The sequence below is a fragment of the Neoarius graeffei genome, chromosome 4 (assembly GCF_027579695.1).
Source record: "Neoarius graeffei isolate fNeoGra1 chromosome 4, fNeoGra1.pri, whole genome shotgun sequence".
In the NCBI taxonomy this organism is placed as follows: Eukaryota; Metazoa; Chordata; class Actinopteri; order Siluriformes; family Ariidae; genus Neoarius; species Neoarius graeffei.
Genome location: NC_083572.1, coordinates 36915999 through 36934732, shown reverse-complemented (window position 1 = coordinate 36934732; position 18734 = coordinate 36915999). Strand labels below are relative to the sequence as shown.

Genomic DNA, 18734 nt, shown 5'->3' with positions numbered 1-18734 from the left:
ATTTTATTGGTGTTCTGGCTAACAGAATGTGTGAATATCTGTTCTAGGTGAACTTCATGGAGGTTATAGCCATGGACATTGTGCACATTGCACATTACCACAACTGCCTTGACCGTATTAGTCGTGATGCATTTTACTTTAAATATTTTTGGTATGCAAATTGAATAGTAAATTGATTTTGAATTTGAGATTTGAGTTGAATAAAGATTTAAATGTTTTAAAAAAAATCGTGCAGAGAATCGTGATATCAATTCTTATCAAGAAAATCGTGATGCACATTTTTTTCCAGAATCGAGCAGACCTAATAGGAACGCACTTTCCTTCAGTAATAAAGCATAAACATGTCTGAAAGCAATTTCTTTAGTCCATTCCATTTATTTCAAATGGTGAACCGAATTGTATACACTCACTGGCCATTTTAATCAGAACACATGTATGTGCATGCGCGACTGTTACACTTTTACATTCTTACAGCATGATGGTGGCTTATATAGTGGCTACCGCCTCTATATAAGGCAGTAGCCATAATAACCTTGACCAGATGACTCCCAAAATGTTGGAGGTTCTATTTGAGGCCAATGCCCATCTATCCTGAAAGTTTCATGAAGATTGATCCAGCCGTTTTCCTGTAACATCGTTTACAACAAAAGAAAGAAAACAAAGAAACCCGACCAAAAACAAATACCTCATTCGCTGCTGGACTTCGTTCCGGGCGAGGTAACTACGCCACAGCCATCCGTGGCTGGGAGTCCAAGAGAACAAAACTGGCCATGCCCTCTGGCTGGGAGGGGTGTATATACACACTCGCTCACTCTCCCTCGTCAATCACTAGCAAATCATGGGCATCTGTGAGCTAATGCTTGCAGACGGGGGAAGATGACTCATTTCTGCGAGCACGTTATGCTAACCCATGACAGAGCATGAGTAGCTTTTCTAAAGGTTCGACATGAGCTCATAAGAAACTTTAAATGCTCAATGTGGTTGTAAAGAGTGGTTAGAGTTACCATAGCTTTCCTGTCAGGGTGAATAAGTCTGGCCATTCTCTTCTGACCTCGCTCATCGGTAAAGTATTTCCACCTGCAGAAGTTCTGCTCACCAGATCTTTTTTTCTTCTTTTTGCAGCATTTTGTGTAAACTCTAGAGACTATTGTATGTAAAAATCTTGGGGAGGGGACTCAAGCTTTGCACCATCGGCGTCAACAAGATTTCGATGTCGCAGAGAGCCCAATTTTGATGTTTGAGATGAATATTAAGCTGCAGTACTTGATCTGTATGATTTTATTGCACTGCTACCATATGATTGGCAAATCACATGAATGAGTGGATGCACAGTTGTTCCCATTTTTATCTTCTGGAATTTCAACACAAGCACACCGGATTTTACTTCATGAGGTACGGATTACCTAAATCACCTGAACCAAATCTTATGTAACAATGAAGAGTATTTTAAAAAAATAAAAAATATCACTGCTGTGGCCGTCACTATCCTATTGCAATAGGACCAGTTTCATCTCATCTCATCTCATTATCTCTAGCCGCTTTATCCTTCTACAGGGTCGCAGGCAAGCCGGAGCCTATCCCAGCTGACTACGGGCGAAAGGCGGGGTACACCCTGGACAAGTCGCCAGGTCATCACAGGGCTGACACATAGACACAGACAACCATTCACACTCACATTCACACCTACGGTCAATTTAGAGTCACCAGTTAACCTAACCTGCATGTCTTTGGACTGTGGGGGAAACCGGAGCACCCGGAGGAAACCCACGCGGACACGGGGAGAACATGCAAACTCCACACAGAAAGGCCCTCGCCGGCCCCGGGGCTCGAACCCAGGACCTTCTTGCTGTGAGGCGACAGCGCTAACCACTACACCACCGTGCCGCCAGGACCAGTTTGGATGGCCAAAAAAAAAAGTGCTAGTAGTACCTTAAATTTAATTGGAATACAAAAATATCTATTCATCATGCCAAAAAGGTGTAAAGTTTTGAGTGAGAAAAAGACGGGCTAAATTCTGGCTTTACTGGCAGAGGGATGCAGTGAGCATCAGGTTGCTTCCATCCTCAAAATTTCAAAAGGTGGCAGTTCAGTAAGAACAAGGTCAAGTAGCAGACAGTGGGGACAAAAGTTACAGACTGGCAAAGGGCAAAAACAATTCTCCACTGACCAGGATGATCGTTAACTCCTTTGAATGTCACTCAACCATAGGGTGACCTACAAAAAGAATGGCAAATGGCATTTGCCATTAAATGGATTAAATGCACAGCAAGGGCAGTTCAAAACAGGCTCCTCTGGGCAGGGTTGAAGTAATGCAAAGCAAGAAAAAGAAAAAAAAAGGCCCATCTTCAATGAGAAGCAAAGAAGAGCCAGGCTGAGATTTGCTAAAGACTTTAAGGATTGGACTGTAGAGGACTGGAGTCAGGTCATCTTCCAAGTCTAATTTTCAGCTTCCCCCCCCCCCCCCCCCCCCATCACCTGGTCATCTAATGGTTAGACGGAGACCTGGAGAGGCCTGCAAGCCACAGCGTCTCGCACCCATTGTGAAATTTGGTGGAGGATTGGTGATCATCTGTGAGTGCCTCAGCAAGCCTGGAATGGGGCAGATTTTTGTTTGTGAAGGACACATGAATCAAGCCACGTACAAGGACAAGGTTATCCTTGAAGAAAACTTGCATCCTTCTGCTCCAACAAATGTTCCCCAACACTGAGGATTGGGTTTTCCAGCAGGACTGTGCTCCATGCCACACAGCCAGGTCAATCAATCAATCAAGGTGTGGCTGGAGGAACACAAGATGAAGATCCTGACATGGCCAGCCCAATCTCCAGACCTGAACTCCATTGAAAACCTCTGGGATGTGATCAAGAGGAAGATGGATGGTCACAAGCCATCTGTGATCAAATGTCCGGTTTATTCCAAGAAATACTGAGTTCTGAACTCATCCCAAGCTCAAAATATTAGTATTGTGCTGTTAAATTTGAATATGATTGATTTCTACGCAATATTCAAAGTCTGAAAACACTTCCAACTTTGTTATTTTGACTAGTTGTCATTTTCGGCAATTAAATGCTCCAAGCGGACAGTATTTTTATGTGGACTTTAGAGGAAATTCTGTCCGCAGTTTATGGAATAAAACAAAAATGTTCATGGTTCTCAAACATACCTATAAACAATAAAACTAGAAGAAGTGATAAAGCTGTGTGCACATGCTATATTATATATATCAATGAAGGTTCTAACTAGGCCCTTTCAGCACGAGGCTGATACACAACATTTCCTTACTGCTATGCCCAAAATATTGCTGACGTGGCAGTGATGGCACGCCACCATGCAAATGTTCTACATTCGGACATGCTCCACTCCCCGTCCACATAAGCACCCAGTGTATAGCTGCCTGAGTAGTTCCGTGTGGTGATAGTCACCGATCATGCTAGTCCGGTTTACCTCCTTTCCTTATGTTGTGTTCATGGTCAAGTGCCATCCGTGTTAAGAGGCGCTTACGTACGTACCATGCGCCGGGCCTCGGCAATTTTTATGACGCAACACGGTGCATTGAAACCGTCAGCGTCATGGTCAGTAGGGGAAGGTACGATACGAGTTAGATCTGGAGAGTCATGTATTGTAACTGAATGGCTGAAGCTGACACTTGGTGAACATCAACTGATTGTTTTCTTCTTATTCCATAAATGTCACTAATATAATTCAAAATAAGTCTTCGATCAAAAACAATCACAGCAACTTTTGGAAAAAACTCAATATTACCAAAAATGAGTGACTTTCTGAGAGGCCTGCAAGTGAAAGGAAATTTACTAGAACGCATCTCCGAACATGTAGAACCCGTGAGCTTTTGGGGGCCTAAGGTGGTGCCCGAACCCCTGGCTGTTATGGCTGGTGCCACTACACTGATATTTTGGTCTAGTTAGAACCCTGATATATGTACACCATCAATGAATGAATGAATGAACCCTTTGTCACTAGTCACAAGTACCAGTGAAATTGACTATCAACCCGTCCTTACATATACACATACATACAACCGACAGAGGCGGAGTAGACAGGACAGGAAGACAGGGATGAAAAGAAAAAATACAGAGTAGCATGAGGAGAGGGGAGGAGAAAAAAAAAGCAACCCCCACACTATGCTCCTGTGAGGAGTACAGTGTGGGAACATTTAAAAAAAAAAAAAAAAACCTCAGTACATAAGCACAAAATAACAAGTACACTTTACAACATGAAAACTCAGGACTTGAGGGGTGGAGGTAGAGGTGACCCAGCGCAAGCAAGCAGCCGTCCGTTCCTGCAGCCATGACGGCGCTGGTCATGCACCTGCTTGTCACACTGGGGGTAAAAGCAGCGACCGCGGGAAGTGGGGGAAGGAATGCGAGAGCGTCTAACTTCAGCAATCTTCAGGGGGAGTTGTTCCAGCAACGGCCTTGGTCGAGGCCAGTGCTGTCTGAGGGAGCCAAAGCAGATAAGATTGGGATTGTTTGGTCTTGGGGCGAGTAGACGCATTCCTTTACACGACTACGCTGTTTGTCCATTCTGGTCTCCGAATCAATCCATTTCCTTTGCAAAGCCAAAAGCTTCTCCATGATGTTATCCATGTTGCGGTTCAAGTTCTGAATAGCCACAGTCTGAGTGCCGACAGCTCTGCCCACCGCTTCAATCATGTCGGGCAGCTTTATGGGGCTTTGGACAGCTGTCACCGTTTCCTGATTTCCTCGATAAACCAGGGCAATGCCTAATGCAATCAGCAAAAGACCTGTAATCATGGTTCCGAATAGGTAGATGTCTTCAATGTCCTCCACAGAAAGAATCGCCAGGCACACGACCCGCCACTTCTCCCACACGTCCATCGTGTAGCCAGCTGCAAACGTTCCGGCAGGACAGGTCGGTTCCCCCGAACCCAGTCTTCTTGTCAAGAAAATTGTGTCAATTGCGTTAAGAGACCAGTTTATCAATTCCATGATTTTTTAGTTTGGAGAGCAGTGCGGAGAGAGTCTCTCAAAAGTATAGACAGTAGACAGACGAGACGAGACAAGAGGAGCATAAGCAGGGAAGATAAGGGAGAGGAGAGCAGAGAAATGCGACCGCCTTCCGTGAGAGCACGGAGAGAAAAAGGCAGGTAAATTGTGGCTATGAAGGGATGCACATGGTCAGGAACAATACCAAAATAGGCTGTGGCATTGAAGCATTAATGCACCCAAAGTGTGCCAAGAAAACATTCCCCACACCATTATACCACCTCCACCAGCCTGGACTGTTGACACAAGGCACGTTGGGTCCACGGATACATACTGTTGGCACTAAATTCTGACCATCTATGTGCCTCAGCAGAAAGCAAGATGCATCAGACCAGGCTACATTTTTCTAGTCTTCATGAGTCTAGCCTCAGCTTTCTGTTTTTGGCTGACAGAAGTGGAACCGGACAGTCTTCTGCTCTTGTAGCCCATATGCCTTAAGGTTCAACATGCTGAGCATTTTTAGATGCTTTTCTGTTCACCACAACTGTCCGCAAGAGCCGCTATACGAGTTCCTGGAGCCTTTGTCAGCTCGAACCCGTCTGGCCGTTCTCTGTTGAGCTCTCATCAGTAAGGTGCTTCGGTCTGCAGAACTGCTGCACACTGGGTGTTTTTTTTTCCTTTACGGTACCATTCTGAGTAAACTCGAGGAGATTGTTTTGCATGAAAATCCCAGATTAACAGGGATAAAAATACTCAAACCAGCTCATCTGCCACCAACAACATGCCAAATTTAAAATGACTGAGATCACATTTTTCCTCCCATTCTGATGGTTGACGTGAACATTACCTGAAGCTGCTGGCACGTATTGCAAGGATTCTACACAATGAACTGGTGCCACATAATTGGCAGATTGGAAAAAATTGCATGAATGAGTAGGTGTACAGGCATTCCTAATAAAGTGCTCAGTGAGTGAGTGAGTGAGTGTGTGTGTGTGTGTGTGTGTGTGTGTGTGTGTGTGTGTGTATATGGGGGGGTTCTTCATCTAGGAGCACTTTTGACATTTCCACTACACTCTTGGCTTTTCTTTGTTTTCAAGGAAGAATAATTTTTATTTTGTTTAAACTAGGGCTGTCGAAGTTAACGCAATTTAATTTGATCGCGATTAAAAAAATGACAGTTATCGCAGGGTATTTAAAACAACAGTGAATTGGGCTCATCTTGGTAAGGAACAATGCAGATTTTCGCGGGTGACTAGCATGCAAAATAAAACTAGTTATAACATTAACTTTGTGGTAAAATGTAGCTCTACAACTTGTCAAATAAACCCGCAACATGGTCAGTTAAATTGTAGTCTGCATATGCGATGCAGTGCGAGTTCCGTTTACTTTCACAGGGTTTCCCCAGGTTTGACCACCATAAATTTAAGACTTTAAGACCTTTTTAAGACGACTTAAATGAGAATTAAGACCTACATCGCACCCATTACACGGTCGTAGAACACCAGATCAAATTCCCAATAATGACAAATGTTTCAAGTAAAAATACTTTTATTATAAAAGTTATATACAGGCGGCACGGTGGTGTAGTGGTTAGCGCTGTCGCCTCACAGCAAGAAGGTCCTGGGTTCGAGCCCCGGGGCCGGCGAGGGCCTTTCTGTGTGGAGTTTGCATGTTCTCCCCGTGTCCGCGTGGGTTTCCTCCGGGTGCTCCGGTTTCCCCCACAGTCCAAAGACATGCAGGTTAGGTTAACTGGTGACTCTAAATTGACCGTAGGTGTGAGTGTGAATGGTTGTCTGTGTCTATGTGTCAGCCCTGTGATGACCTGGCGACTTGTCCAGGGTGTACCCCGCCTTTCGCCCGTAGTCAGCTGGGATAGGCTCCAGCTTGCCTGCGACCCTGTAGAAGGATAAAGCGGCTACAGATAATGAGATGAGATGAGTTATATACTTAAGTCATTATGTGCATTGCTTGTCAAATCTTCACATTCAAGACAAAAAAAACAAGTCTAAACCTGGAAGAAAGGAGCACAACGTAGGGTCCACGTCATGGCCTTAAAGGTACACAAAAATGCAATAGGCATACCAACACATTAATGCCAAAGGTGTGCACTCGCCAGTCAGAAAGCCAAACTGAGGGCCTCACTCGAGGCCTAAAGAACTGTCTCTGAACTAATTATGACCATGCATCCAGAGATGATACTTAAAATAAAAGTGATGTGGGTGTATTTTTTTTAAATAAAATATCAAAACATTCACAACACTCTAAACAGACAAACTCTTTGTCTTAGTTTCCCAGCACTTGCTTCAACCATTTTACATTTTGTACCCTTGTAAACGAGGGAGGGAGAGAGATACAGAGGGGCATAGATAGATAAGAGACGAGGGGGATAGATAGGAAGAGAGATAGAGATAGATAGATAGATCGATAGAAAAGAGGTAAGCCGAAAGTCTCTTAAAAAGGTGCACAAAAATGCAATTGGCGTACCAATACATTGGTACAATGGTGTGCACTCACCAGCCAAAAAGCCAAACTGAGGGCCCAACTCAAGGCCTAAAGAACTGTCTCTAAACTAATTATGACCATGCACCCAGAGATGATAAACAGACAAACTCTGTCTTAGTTTCCCAGCATTCAACTTGCTTCAACCATTTTACATTTTGAAGAATAAAAAGAAATGTAAATACTAGGGCTGTAACAATATGCGTATCGAAATCGCGATACGCAGAGCCACGATCCGTGTCGCGATACAAGAAGGCAGAATCGCGGTACACACCTTTCAAACTTCTCCTCAGCCCAAAAACAGAGGTGCTTCCAAACTTCAATTTATGAATACTTTACTTTTAATTTAAATTACATTTTAAACTTACTTAAATTACTTTTATTTTTTATATCTATTAGTAAGTCGTTTTTTCGCTGACCTGCGACAATCTTCTGCGAGTCACGCAACGTCCACACTCGCCACTGGCAGAGCATTCATTTCTTTTAAGCAGTCGCCATTCTGGTTGCGACGCGGGGAGCGAATCTGTAAACAAGCAGCTCATTGGCTGGCTAGGTGTGCCACAAGCCAATCACAATCACTTGACCGGAAAGGCATGCAGTGTTGCCAGATTGGGCAGGTTTAGGTGCTTTTTGGCTGGTTTTGAACATATTTTGGGGTGGAAAACGTTACAGTATCTGGCAACACTGAAGGCATGTCTGCTTGGGCGGAAGCCTTCTGCGGCAGTTACATTTTGACACGCGAGCAATGTTTCACCATAAAAATTCCGTAATTTCCATCTGTTTTCCGCAATCACAGAAAATCATTGGCCCTATGAGAGTGAGACAGTGAGAGAGCCCCCCCCCCAAAAAAATCTTAACAGATTTACACGATTTGGAAAAATGACTTTCAGAACCGAAAAAAACAGAGCTTCCGGCTCAACAGTATTATTTTGAGAAATAAAACAGTCTTTGGATATACATTTGTTCATTTTTGCATACATATTACTCATTCTCTGCAGTGGTCTGAATTATTTGTTATTAAATAGTTAATGTAAGTAAGTAAATGTTAATAAGTCAAAATTACTACTTTAAAATACATTTTTAAAAAATTGTGGGTGTATCGAATCGTGGGTCAAAAATCGCGATACGAATCGAATCGTGAGTTGGGTGTATCGTTACAGCCCTAGTAAATACTCCTAGTAAACAAGGGAGGGAGGAAAGACATAGATGTGGAGGTGGATAGATAGGATGTCCATTTGTTTACTTTTCATCGTCTTGTTAAGACTTTCGTCGAACATTACGACGAATCCACCACTTGCCTCGTTAACGTCTTTGACCAACTCCTTCGTTATATAAGGAACAAGACCGAATTTTGTCATGCAAAACGTTTTGTTTTTTCCACAGGAGAATGTTGTAGCGACTTCCGAGTCTGGGAACACAGCCTTAAAGAGTTCGCTTATGCCCTCATTCGAGCTGTACGAGTGGTGTTCCGTAATTGTTTTTAAAATCCAGAGCACCTCTGCCCGAAGTGTCGGGGTTCCACCGACACCCATCATGCCACTGCTCGGCCCTTGTGTTGTTGCTAGCCTTGCCAATGATGTCTGGCTTGGCTGATGCTGCTGACGTTCGACAGTGGTGCTAGTGCCAACTCCAGGTGCATTCGGAGATTGAACCGTGCAGAACTGAGCGATGGGCTGGTGGCGGTGGAGGGCAGATGCAATGTGCTTTGAGCTCTTCATGCGAGACTCTAAAGCAAAATGACCTATAGTGGACAACTTGAAGGTCTTTCGACAAACACAGCATCTTGCTTCAACGTCGCTTCCAGGAACCTCCCTCACCCAATCACGATATCTTTCATCTGAAAGCCACTGCTGATTAAAACGACACTTCCCCATGCTGCGATTCGCGGAGTCTCCTCTCCACCACGGACTCCGACGATTGCGCCGGTGCGAAAATGTATCAATATTGTTTCTTTCTTTGCGCATACTCCAAGAAATTCACTGATGTTACGCAAAACCCACGTTTTCACATTGTAGAATAGTATGAGTAAATTTAAGACCTTTGTTTAAAAAATTAAGACTTGGGCAAAGCAATTTAAGACTTTTTAAGGCCTTAATTTTGGAATATTAAATTTAAGACTTAAGACCCCGCAGCTACCATGTTTCACTTTACCGGGTGAAATGCGTTGATATCTGATGGGCTACGATCAGGAATGCGCACATTCCCTTTTCTCCACCTGTAGATTGTAGGTAGCCTAGCGATTTCCAAATAGCCTACTGCTTCACTTGAACTTGCAGGAGTCAAACTCTTTGCTCTTCGAAGTGTAGCTTGCAGCCATTACAGTTGAGAAAAAAAATATATATATAGTCTGTTATTTCTCCAAATCGTATTTTGCACATAGCCTATGCCCAACAGATGTCTGATAGGCTACATTGGAAAGAATATGCTGCATGCCTAGATCTAATATCAAAACCCGAATGCCAAATATTTGTGCATTAGGCCGATATACTGTCTATCATAGAGAAGATGAGCCTTATAATTGACATGGAGCATCAGAGCATATATTCAAATGTTTGCTCTGATGTAGAAATGTATTTGAGTACAATTTAAACAGATGCTTAAAGATTTTTTTGCGATTAACTACATAATTTTATGAGATTAATCGCGATTAAAAATTTTAATCGTTTGACAGCCCTAGTTTTTAAACTGATTGTTATTGCTTGTGAGTGGATCCCAGGAAGAATAATGACCACTCTGTGGAAGCTACTGGGAATCCCGATAAAGAATAATTAAATAAGAATAATTTTTCCACCACAGGGAAGTGTGATAGAAAGGACATTGACAGTATTTTGTGAAACACTGCAAGGAAGCTTGACAGATATGATGATAGCTAGCATATAATGCATGCAAAATACAATTAAAAAAAAAAAAAAAAAGCAGCCATCTCTTCTTACAAACTTCCATGAAAGTAAAGCATGTTCGGAAATGACATACAATAAAAACATTATCTACTCAAGCAATCCGTAATCTTGATTTTTCTTCAATAGCTGCACAAATTCATACCAGACATGTGCTTTGTTGTCACTGTGGATTTCCACAGCAACCACCCTGACAAATCTCCCATACAGACTTTTGAGCAGGAAATTACAGTGGTAGAAATGACCGTGAGACAGTGCGACAGACATGTTTTGTGCAAAAAATAAGATGTTGACAACTCTCAAATACCAAAACGTCAGCGTATTAATTTAATCCAGTGAATCATAAAATCGCATTTTTAAGCTTTATTTTCATGCTTGAATTTTAGACGTTTGTTTTGCCCCATCCCACACTCAGTCATACTGAAGCCTATAAAGATGTTGAAAAGTAAGAAAATCATAATGGACAGATGGCCTTATTGTTAATTTATCAAAAAGAGAGGGAATTGTCCAAATTGCCCTCATGAAGCTGGTTAAGATAATGCCAGTGTGCAAAAACTGCTGAGGTAAACGGTGACTATTTTGAAATATCTAAAATAGAAAACACTTTTCATAGTTTTGTCTTCAGTATTATTCTACAAATCTAAAATATCGTCAAAATACAGAAAAACCCATGAATGAATGTGTTTGTCCAAACTTTTGACTGGTACTGTTCACACACAATTAATTGAGTGTCTTGCAAAAGTATTCATCCCCCTTGGTGTTTGTCCTGTTTTGTTGCATTACAAGCTAGAATTTAAATGGATTTTTTTTTTTTTTTTTTGGGGGGGGGGGGGGGGGGGGGGGGGTTTAGCACCATTTGATTTACACAACATGCGTACCACTTTAAAGATGCAAATTGTTTTACTGTGACACAAACAATAATTAAGATGGAAAAATAAAAATCGAGTGTGCATAGGTATTCACCCCCAAAGTCAATACTTTGTAGAGCCACCTTTAGCTGCAATTACTAATGCAAGTCTCTTGGGGTATGTCTCTATTAGCTTAGCACATCTAGTCACTGGGATTTTTGCCCATTCCTCAAGGCAAAACTGCTCCAACTCCTTCAAGTTGCATTGGTGTACAGTAATCTTCAAGTTATGCCACAGGTTCTCAATTGGATTGAGGTCTGGGTTTTGACTCGGACATTCCAAGACACTGAAATGTTTCCCTTTAAACCACTCCAGTGTAGCTTTAGCAGTATGTTTCGGGTCATTGTCCTGCTGGAAGGTGAACCTTCATCCCAGTCTCAAACAGGTTTTCTTCCAGGATTGCCCTGTATTTGGTGCCATCCATCTTTCCTTCAGTCCTGACCAGCTTTCCTGTCCCTGCAGATGAAAAATATCCCCACAGCATGATGCTGCCACCGCCATGCTTCACTGTAGGAATGGTGTTCTCAGGGTGTTGGGTTTGCGCCACACATGGCATTTCCCATGATGGCCAAAAAGATCAATTTTAGTCTCATTTGATCAGAGAATTATCTTGCGTTTGGAGAGTCTGCCACGTGCTGTTGGGCAAACTCCAAATGTGTTTTCTTAAGCAATGGCTTTTTTTCTGGCCACTCTTCCATAAAGCCCCACTCTGTGGAGTGTACGGCTTAAAGTGGCCCTATGGACAGATACTCCCATCTCCGTTGTGGATCTTTGTAGCTCCTTCAGTGTTATCTTTGGTGTCTTTGTTGCATCTCTGATTAATGCCCTCCTTGCCCGGTCTGAGAGTTTTGGTGAGCAGCCTTCTCTTGTCAGGTTTGTAGTGAAGTCATATTCTTTCCATTTTGCTATAATGGATTTAATGGTGCTCCCTGGGATATTCAGAGTTTGGGATTTTTTTTAATAGCCAGACCCTGATCTATACTTCTCCACAACCTTGTCTCTGACCTGTTAGGAGTGCGCCTTGGTTTTCATGTTGCTTGCTTCATAGGGTTGCAAAGTCAGGGTCCTTCCAGAACAGGTTGATTTATACAGACATCATATCACACTGATTGCACACAGGTGGCTCTTAAATAATTGTGTGACTCATTCAGTTAATTGGTTGGAGCAGCTCTTATTTAGGGGTTTCATATGAAAGGGGGTGAATACCTATGCACACTCCAGATTTCTGCTTTTTCATCTTATTCATTCTTTGTGTCACAATAAAACTATTTGCACCTTTCAAGTGGTAGGCATGTTGCGTAAATCAAATGGTGCTCAACCACCAAAAATCCATTTTAATTCCAGCTTGTAATGCAACAAAACCAGACAAATACGAAGGGGGATGAACACTTTTGCAAGACACCGTAGATAAGACTGTAAGGAAAGTGGGAATGAATGACTTCTCACCTCGTGTTCCAGTTGCAATATCAGCAACCTTCTGGAAAGCATCCAAAAATGAGCCAATGACAATGATGGTTGTCCTATTTAGAGACAAAACACATAAAAAGACACGTCTGAACTGTACAAGGCAGATGCAGCTGTTCGTTTTAAACTGAAAACGTAGAAATGCAAATCAGAGCCCTGTCTTTTTCACGAGAACAACTTATGTTCAAGGCAGAAATGTAAAGAGATTGATGACATGACTCAAAAGGGAGTGCCTTTGACTTTTAGTATTAAAGTAGCTTGCTTGGTTATATTAGAGTGTTTTGATGCTAGATGTTTGTGCTTACTTGATTTGGATACAATACAAAACTCAAGGAAAATCTTGCTGGCAAAATTTGAACGTGAAAGGCACTGCTTACTCGAGGTGGGTGATACGACTTGGACTGTGAATGATTAACATGTCTCCATAATCTGTTTTTATTATGATACAAAAGCCATTTTGTCAGCTGCTGAAAACACTAACAGGATTTCCCCAAGTTGTTTTATTAAACAGACTTTATTGGCTGGTCTAGCTCGTGCTCTCTGACAAACGCACAAACAAACCAGTAAGATCCAAGAGTACTTGGTTTCCTGAGCTTATAATTCCTCCTCAATCAATTTGGCTAAAAAGTAGCACAGCTGCCAACACAAAAGTTGGTGTCTTAAAAAAAAAATAAAATCAATAGTTTATATTCGTGGTTCTCAAAATTTCAGTCAAGCCCTCCGTTATTTTTGATCAAATGTCCATCCATCCATTATCTGTGGCCACTTATCCTGTGCAAGGTTGTGGGCAAGCTGAAGCCTATCCCAGCTGACTATGGGTGAGAGGCAGGGTACACCCTCAACTAATCACCAGGTCATCACAGGGCTGACACAGAGACAAACAACCATTTCATACTCTCATTCACACCTACGGTCAATTTAGGCCCTGTCCACACGGCAATGGATTCAGGTGAATCTGATAAAATTGTTTATCGTTTCGGCCTGGCGTCCACACGGCAACGGCGTTTTGGGTGCCCCACAACGATATTTTTTGAGAACGGGTTCCAGAGTGGAAAAATCTGGCAACGGCGCCGTTGCGAAGTCGTCTGGATGAGTAGAACGGATTTGTTTACGATGACGTCACGACCACATGACTAGAACAAGCAGCACTCTCGCTGTTTTGTATGAACCACTGCATTGCATTCACTTTTGTATACAGCTTTTCTTTTAAATAAACAAGTAACTGAACCATTTCTTGAATTTCTTTTTTTATTGGATAAGACTGCTTTTCAAAATGTTCACACACAATAAGAAAATTAATTTATATAAAACTATGCACACTAATAAAACTAATTTGTACACACAGAAGGCACGATTTCCTCGCGTAGTCGCAGCCATCTTCTTGTTGTTGTGTGTTTGTTCCTGACAGTGCTTCACACCGGGTAGAAGGAGGGGTTTATGCGCATGCGTCTACTTCTTCTATTGTTCTGGTGTCTCCGATGGGACCGTCTTACAGCGCACCTAGAGGTGTGGCATGTGTATTGCATCGTTTTCAGCAAGCGTTGCGTTGCCATATGTACCTGATATTTTACTGATCTGTTGCCCATGTGGACGCGATATTTTTTTTAATAAAATCTCGTTGCCGTTGTCGTGTGGATGTAGCCTTAGAGTCACCAGTTAACCTAACCTGCATGTCTTTGAACTGTGGGGGAAACCGGAGCACCCAGAGGAAACCCACGCGGACACGGGGAGAACATGCAAACTCCGCACAGAAAGGCCCATCAGCCACTGGGCTTGAACCCGGAACCTTGCTGTGAGACTGCACCACTGTGCCACCCTTGATCAAATGTAACCTTCGCAAATAAGTCTCTCATATAAAAGCATATCGATTCCAATCATATCATTTTGGTCACACAGTCATAAAAATGTGTACGTGCCTGAACAAGGACCACATTAAAATAGTTGAAATCTGTATGTGTGTAGACAAGTAGGCAGTTCTTACCTTAGCTGTGACTGTAACTTGGCCCCTTTCGTAACGAAATCTTCCCAGGCAGGGTAACTCGCCTAAAAGCAAAACACAAAGAAAGGGGAAGATTCATCAGAATAAACAGAGGTAAATAATAAGACTGAGTCACGTCTAGTCTCAATCATCCTCCAGCTTGCAGAACGGCGTGTATTTCATGAAAAATTAACCCAAAAACACGATCTTAAACTGAATTCTCTCTTATAAATCTTGCATCGTTTCACAGTTATATAACGCTCCTTTGGAGGATTCGGGGGGGGGGGGGGGGGGGGGATCAACATTGCAGCAACAGTGTCTTGCGAAAGTATTCATCCCCCTTAGTGTTTGCCCTGTTTTGTTGCATTACAAGGTGGAATTAAAATGGATTTTTGGGAGGTTAGCACCATTTTGACTTCTACAACATGCCTACCACTTTTAAGGAGCAAATTGCTGTGTTATTGTGGCACAAACAATAATTAAGATGAAAAAACAAATCTGGAGTGTGCACACAGTGGTATGCAAAAATCTGGGCACCCCTGGTCAAAATTGCTGTTACTGTGAACAGTTAAGCAAGTTGAAGATGAAATGATCTCCAAAAGATATAACGTTAATGACTCATTCCCTTAATATTTTAAGCAAAAACTTTTTTCATCTTTTACATTTTCAAAATGACAAAAAAGGAAAAGGGCCTGAAGCAAAAGAAGTTTGAGCACCCTGCATGGTTAGTACCTAGTAACACCCCCTTTAGTAAGTATCACAGCTTGTAAACACTTTTTGTAACCAGCTAATAATCTTTCAGTTCTTACCTGGGGGATTTTCACACATCCGTCCTTGCAAAAGGCTTCCAGTTCTACAAGTTTCTTGGACTGTCTTGCATGCACTGCTCTTTTGAGATCTATCCACACATTTTCAATGATGTTTAGGTCAGGGGACTGTGAGGACCAGGGCAAAACCTTCAGCTTGTGCCTCTTATACCCTGTCCACACTAGGGATTTTGTACCGATACGAAACTACTTTCATACCGCAACACCTGTCCACACTAGCAACTATACCGGTACTGTAGCGGTATAACACTATCGGTACGAAACCCACAAATGTATGGGTTTCGTACCGGTACAGTGTCGGTACTGTAGCGCTTCGCTGTAGTGTGGACAGATGAAGCGGTTCTGTATCGATACAAATATAATGCGCATGCGCAAAGTCACACACCTCAATCGATGTCTTCGCTGAATAAAATAGTGAAGAACGGAGATTCGTTTGTTTCTTTCTCGACTGCCTCGCGCGTTTTATACAATTCGACTGAATAAACAACCACCAGAAATACAGACTGTACATTGCTAAAAAGCACACACACGTTGTTTCATCCGCCATATTCTCGGAAGGAGGTTACTCGGTAACCACGGAAACATTTCGCGCACGCGCATTTCAACTACCGTGAAAGAAAACCGCAAACATTTCTCGCTAGTGTGGACAGATGCACTAAACTGTACCGGTATACTTTGTATCAGTACAGTTATACCACTATCATACCGGTATATGTGAACACTGCTATACGGTATTCTATTGTAGATTTTGAGGTGTGTTTTGGATCATCGTCTTATTGTAGGACCCATCCTCTTTTTAACTTCAACTTTTTTACAGATGGTGTGATGGTCAGAATTTGCTTGTATTTATTCGACTCCATGCTTCCCTCGACCAATGAAATGTGCCTTGTGCCACTGGCTGCAACACAACCCCAAAGCATCTGTGGTTGGTAGAAGAGAGCAACTGGACTTGCTTGAAAAGTCTTGAAGACGTTTCGCCTCTCGTCCGAAAGGCATCCTCAGTTCTGTCTGTCTAATAGGGAGTATCAAGTATTTATCCTCTCATGGATCATAATAGAATCCGAATCAGAATGCTGATGGCTGCATTGAAGGTGGCTGATAGATGTCATAGACACCCACCTCTGTTCAGTGATGGTCGTTCCAGGTTGACAAAAATGAACGATCCTCTCTGGCTAAGATGTCTGCCAGTTTTCTGGAAGTCCTCTCATACTCCCGCACTAGTCGAAGGGAACTCATCCCAAAGTGCGTAGAAACATATCTGTGAAGATACTCAGTCGTCCAGGTACATAGTAATCTGTGGTTGGTAGAAGAGAGCAACTGGACTTGCTTGAAAAGTCTTGAAGACGTTTCGCCTCTCGTCCGAAAGGCATCCTCAGTTCTGTCTGTCTAATAGGGAGTATCAAGTATTTATCCTCTCATGGATCATAATAGAATCCGAATCAGAATGTTTCTACGCACTTTGGGATGAGTTCCCTTCGACTAGTGCGGGAGTATGAGAGGACTTCCAGAAAACTGGCAGACATCTTAGCCAGAGAGGATCGTTCATTTTTGTCAACCTGGAACGACCATCACTGAACAGAGGTGGGTGTCTATGACATCTATCAGCCACCTTCAATGCAGCCATCAGCATTCTGATTCGGATTCTATTATGATCCATGAGAGGATAAATACTTGATACTCCCTATTAGACAGACAGAACTGAGGATGCCTTTCGGACGAGAGGCGAAACGTCTTCAAGACTTTTCAAGCAAGTCCAGTTGCTCTCTTCTACCAACCACAGATTACTATGTACCTGGACGACTGAGTATCTTCACAGATAAACCCCAAAGCATGATCGATCCACACCCATGCTTCAGAGTCGGAGAGGTGTTCTTTTCCTGGAATTTGGCACCCTTTTTTCTCCAAACATACCTTTGCACATTGTGGCCAAAAAGTTCTATTTTGATTTCATCAGTCCACAGGACTTGTTTCCAAAATGCATCAGGCTTATTCAGATGTTCATTTGCAAACTTCAGACGCTGAATTTTGTGGCTCGGACACAGGAACGGTTTTCTTCTGATGACTCTTCCATGAAGGTCATATTTGTTCAGGTGTCACTGCATAGTAGAACAGTGCACCACCACTCCAGGGTCTGCTCAATCTTTCTGAAGGTCTTTTGCAGTCAAACAGGGTTTTTATTTGCCTTTCTAGCAATCCAATGAGCAGTTCTTTCAGAAAGTTTTCATCTTCCAGACCTCACCTTGATCTCTGTTTCTGTTAACTGCCATTTCTTAATAACATAACAATCTGAGGAAACAGCTACCTGAAAACACTTTGCTACGTTCTTGTAGCCTTCTCCTGCTTTGTGAGCATCAATTATTTTATTATTCAGAATGCAAGGGGGCGGCACGGTGGTGTAGTGGTTAGCGCTGTCGCCTCACAGCAAGAAGGTCCGGGTTCGAGCCCCGTGGCCGGCGAGGGCCTTTCTGTGCGGAGTTTGCATGTTCTCCCCGTGTCTGCGTGGGTTTCCTCCAGGTGCTCCAGTTTCCCCCACAGTCCAAAGACATGCAGGTTAGGTTCACTGGTGACTCTAAATTGACCGTAGGTGTGAATGTGAGTGTGAATGGTTGTCTGTGTTTATGTGTCAGCCCTGTGATGACCTGGCGACTTGTCCAGGGTGTACCCCGCCTTTCGCCCGTAGTCAGCTGGGATAGGCTCCAGCTTGCCTGCGACCCTGTAGAACAGGACAAAGCGGCTACAGATAATGAGATGAGATGAGATGAGATGAGATGAGAATGCAAGGGAGTTGCATAGAGAAGCCCATGGCTGTTGATTTTAGGGACAAGTTTGAGGAGTCAGAATTTATACAGCTTTGAAATCTGCATCATCTGACCTTTCCTAATGAAGAATTTGAACTAGCCACAGCTCAATAAGCTAATTAAGGTCTGGAACCTTGGTAAAAGTTACCTGAGAACTCAAATGTATTGGGGTGCCCAAACTTTCGCATGGTGTTCCTTTTTTTTTTTTCACTCTCCAATTGTACAAAAAAAAAAAATTTAAAAACCCAAATCTTGCAGAAAACACTGAAAAGAAAATGTGTCGTCTTTACCTTCATGCCTTTTGGTGATCAGTTCATCTTCTGCTCACTTAATTATTCACAGTAACAGACATTTTCAGTAAGGGTGCCCAAACTTTTGCATGCCACTGTAGGTATTCACCC

At 42.7% G+C, this 18734-nt stretch overlaps 1 protein-coding gene across 2 annotated transcripts in view; it reads right to left on the bottom strand.

Annotated features, from left to right (window-relative positions):
• The window catches only part of mtss1 (MTSS I-BAR domain containing 1), a 208466-nt gene that overhangs the window by 94537 nt on the left and 95195 nt on the right, over positions 1 to 18734 (bottom strand). For both annotated transcript variants that reach the window (XM_060919207.1, XM_060919206.1), the window contains exons 2-3: positions 14712 to 14773; positions 12713 to 12786 (exon numbers count right to left, since the gene is read on the bottom strand). In XM_060919207.1, coding sequence (XP_060775190.1) covers positions 12713 to 12786; positions 14712 to 14773 — 136 coding nt within the window. The remainder of the gene's footprint in view (positions 1 to 12712; positions 12787 to 14711; positions 14774 to 18734) is intronic.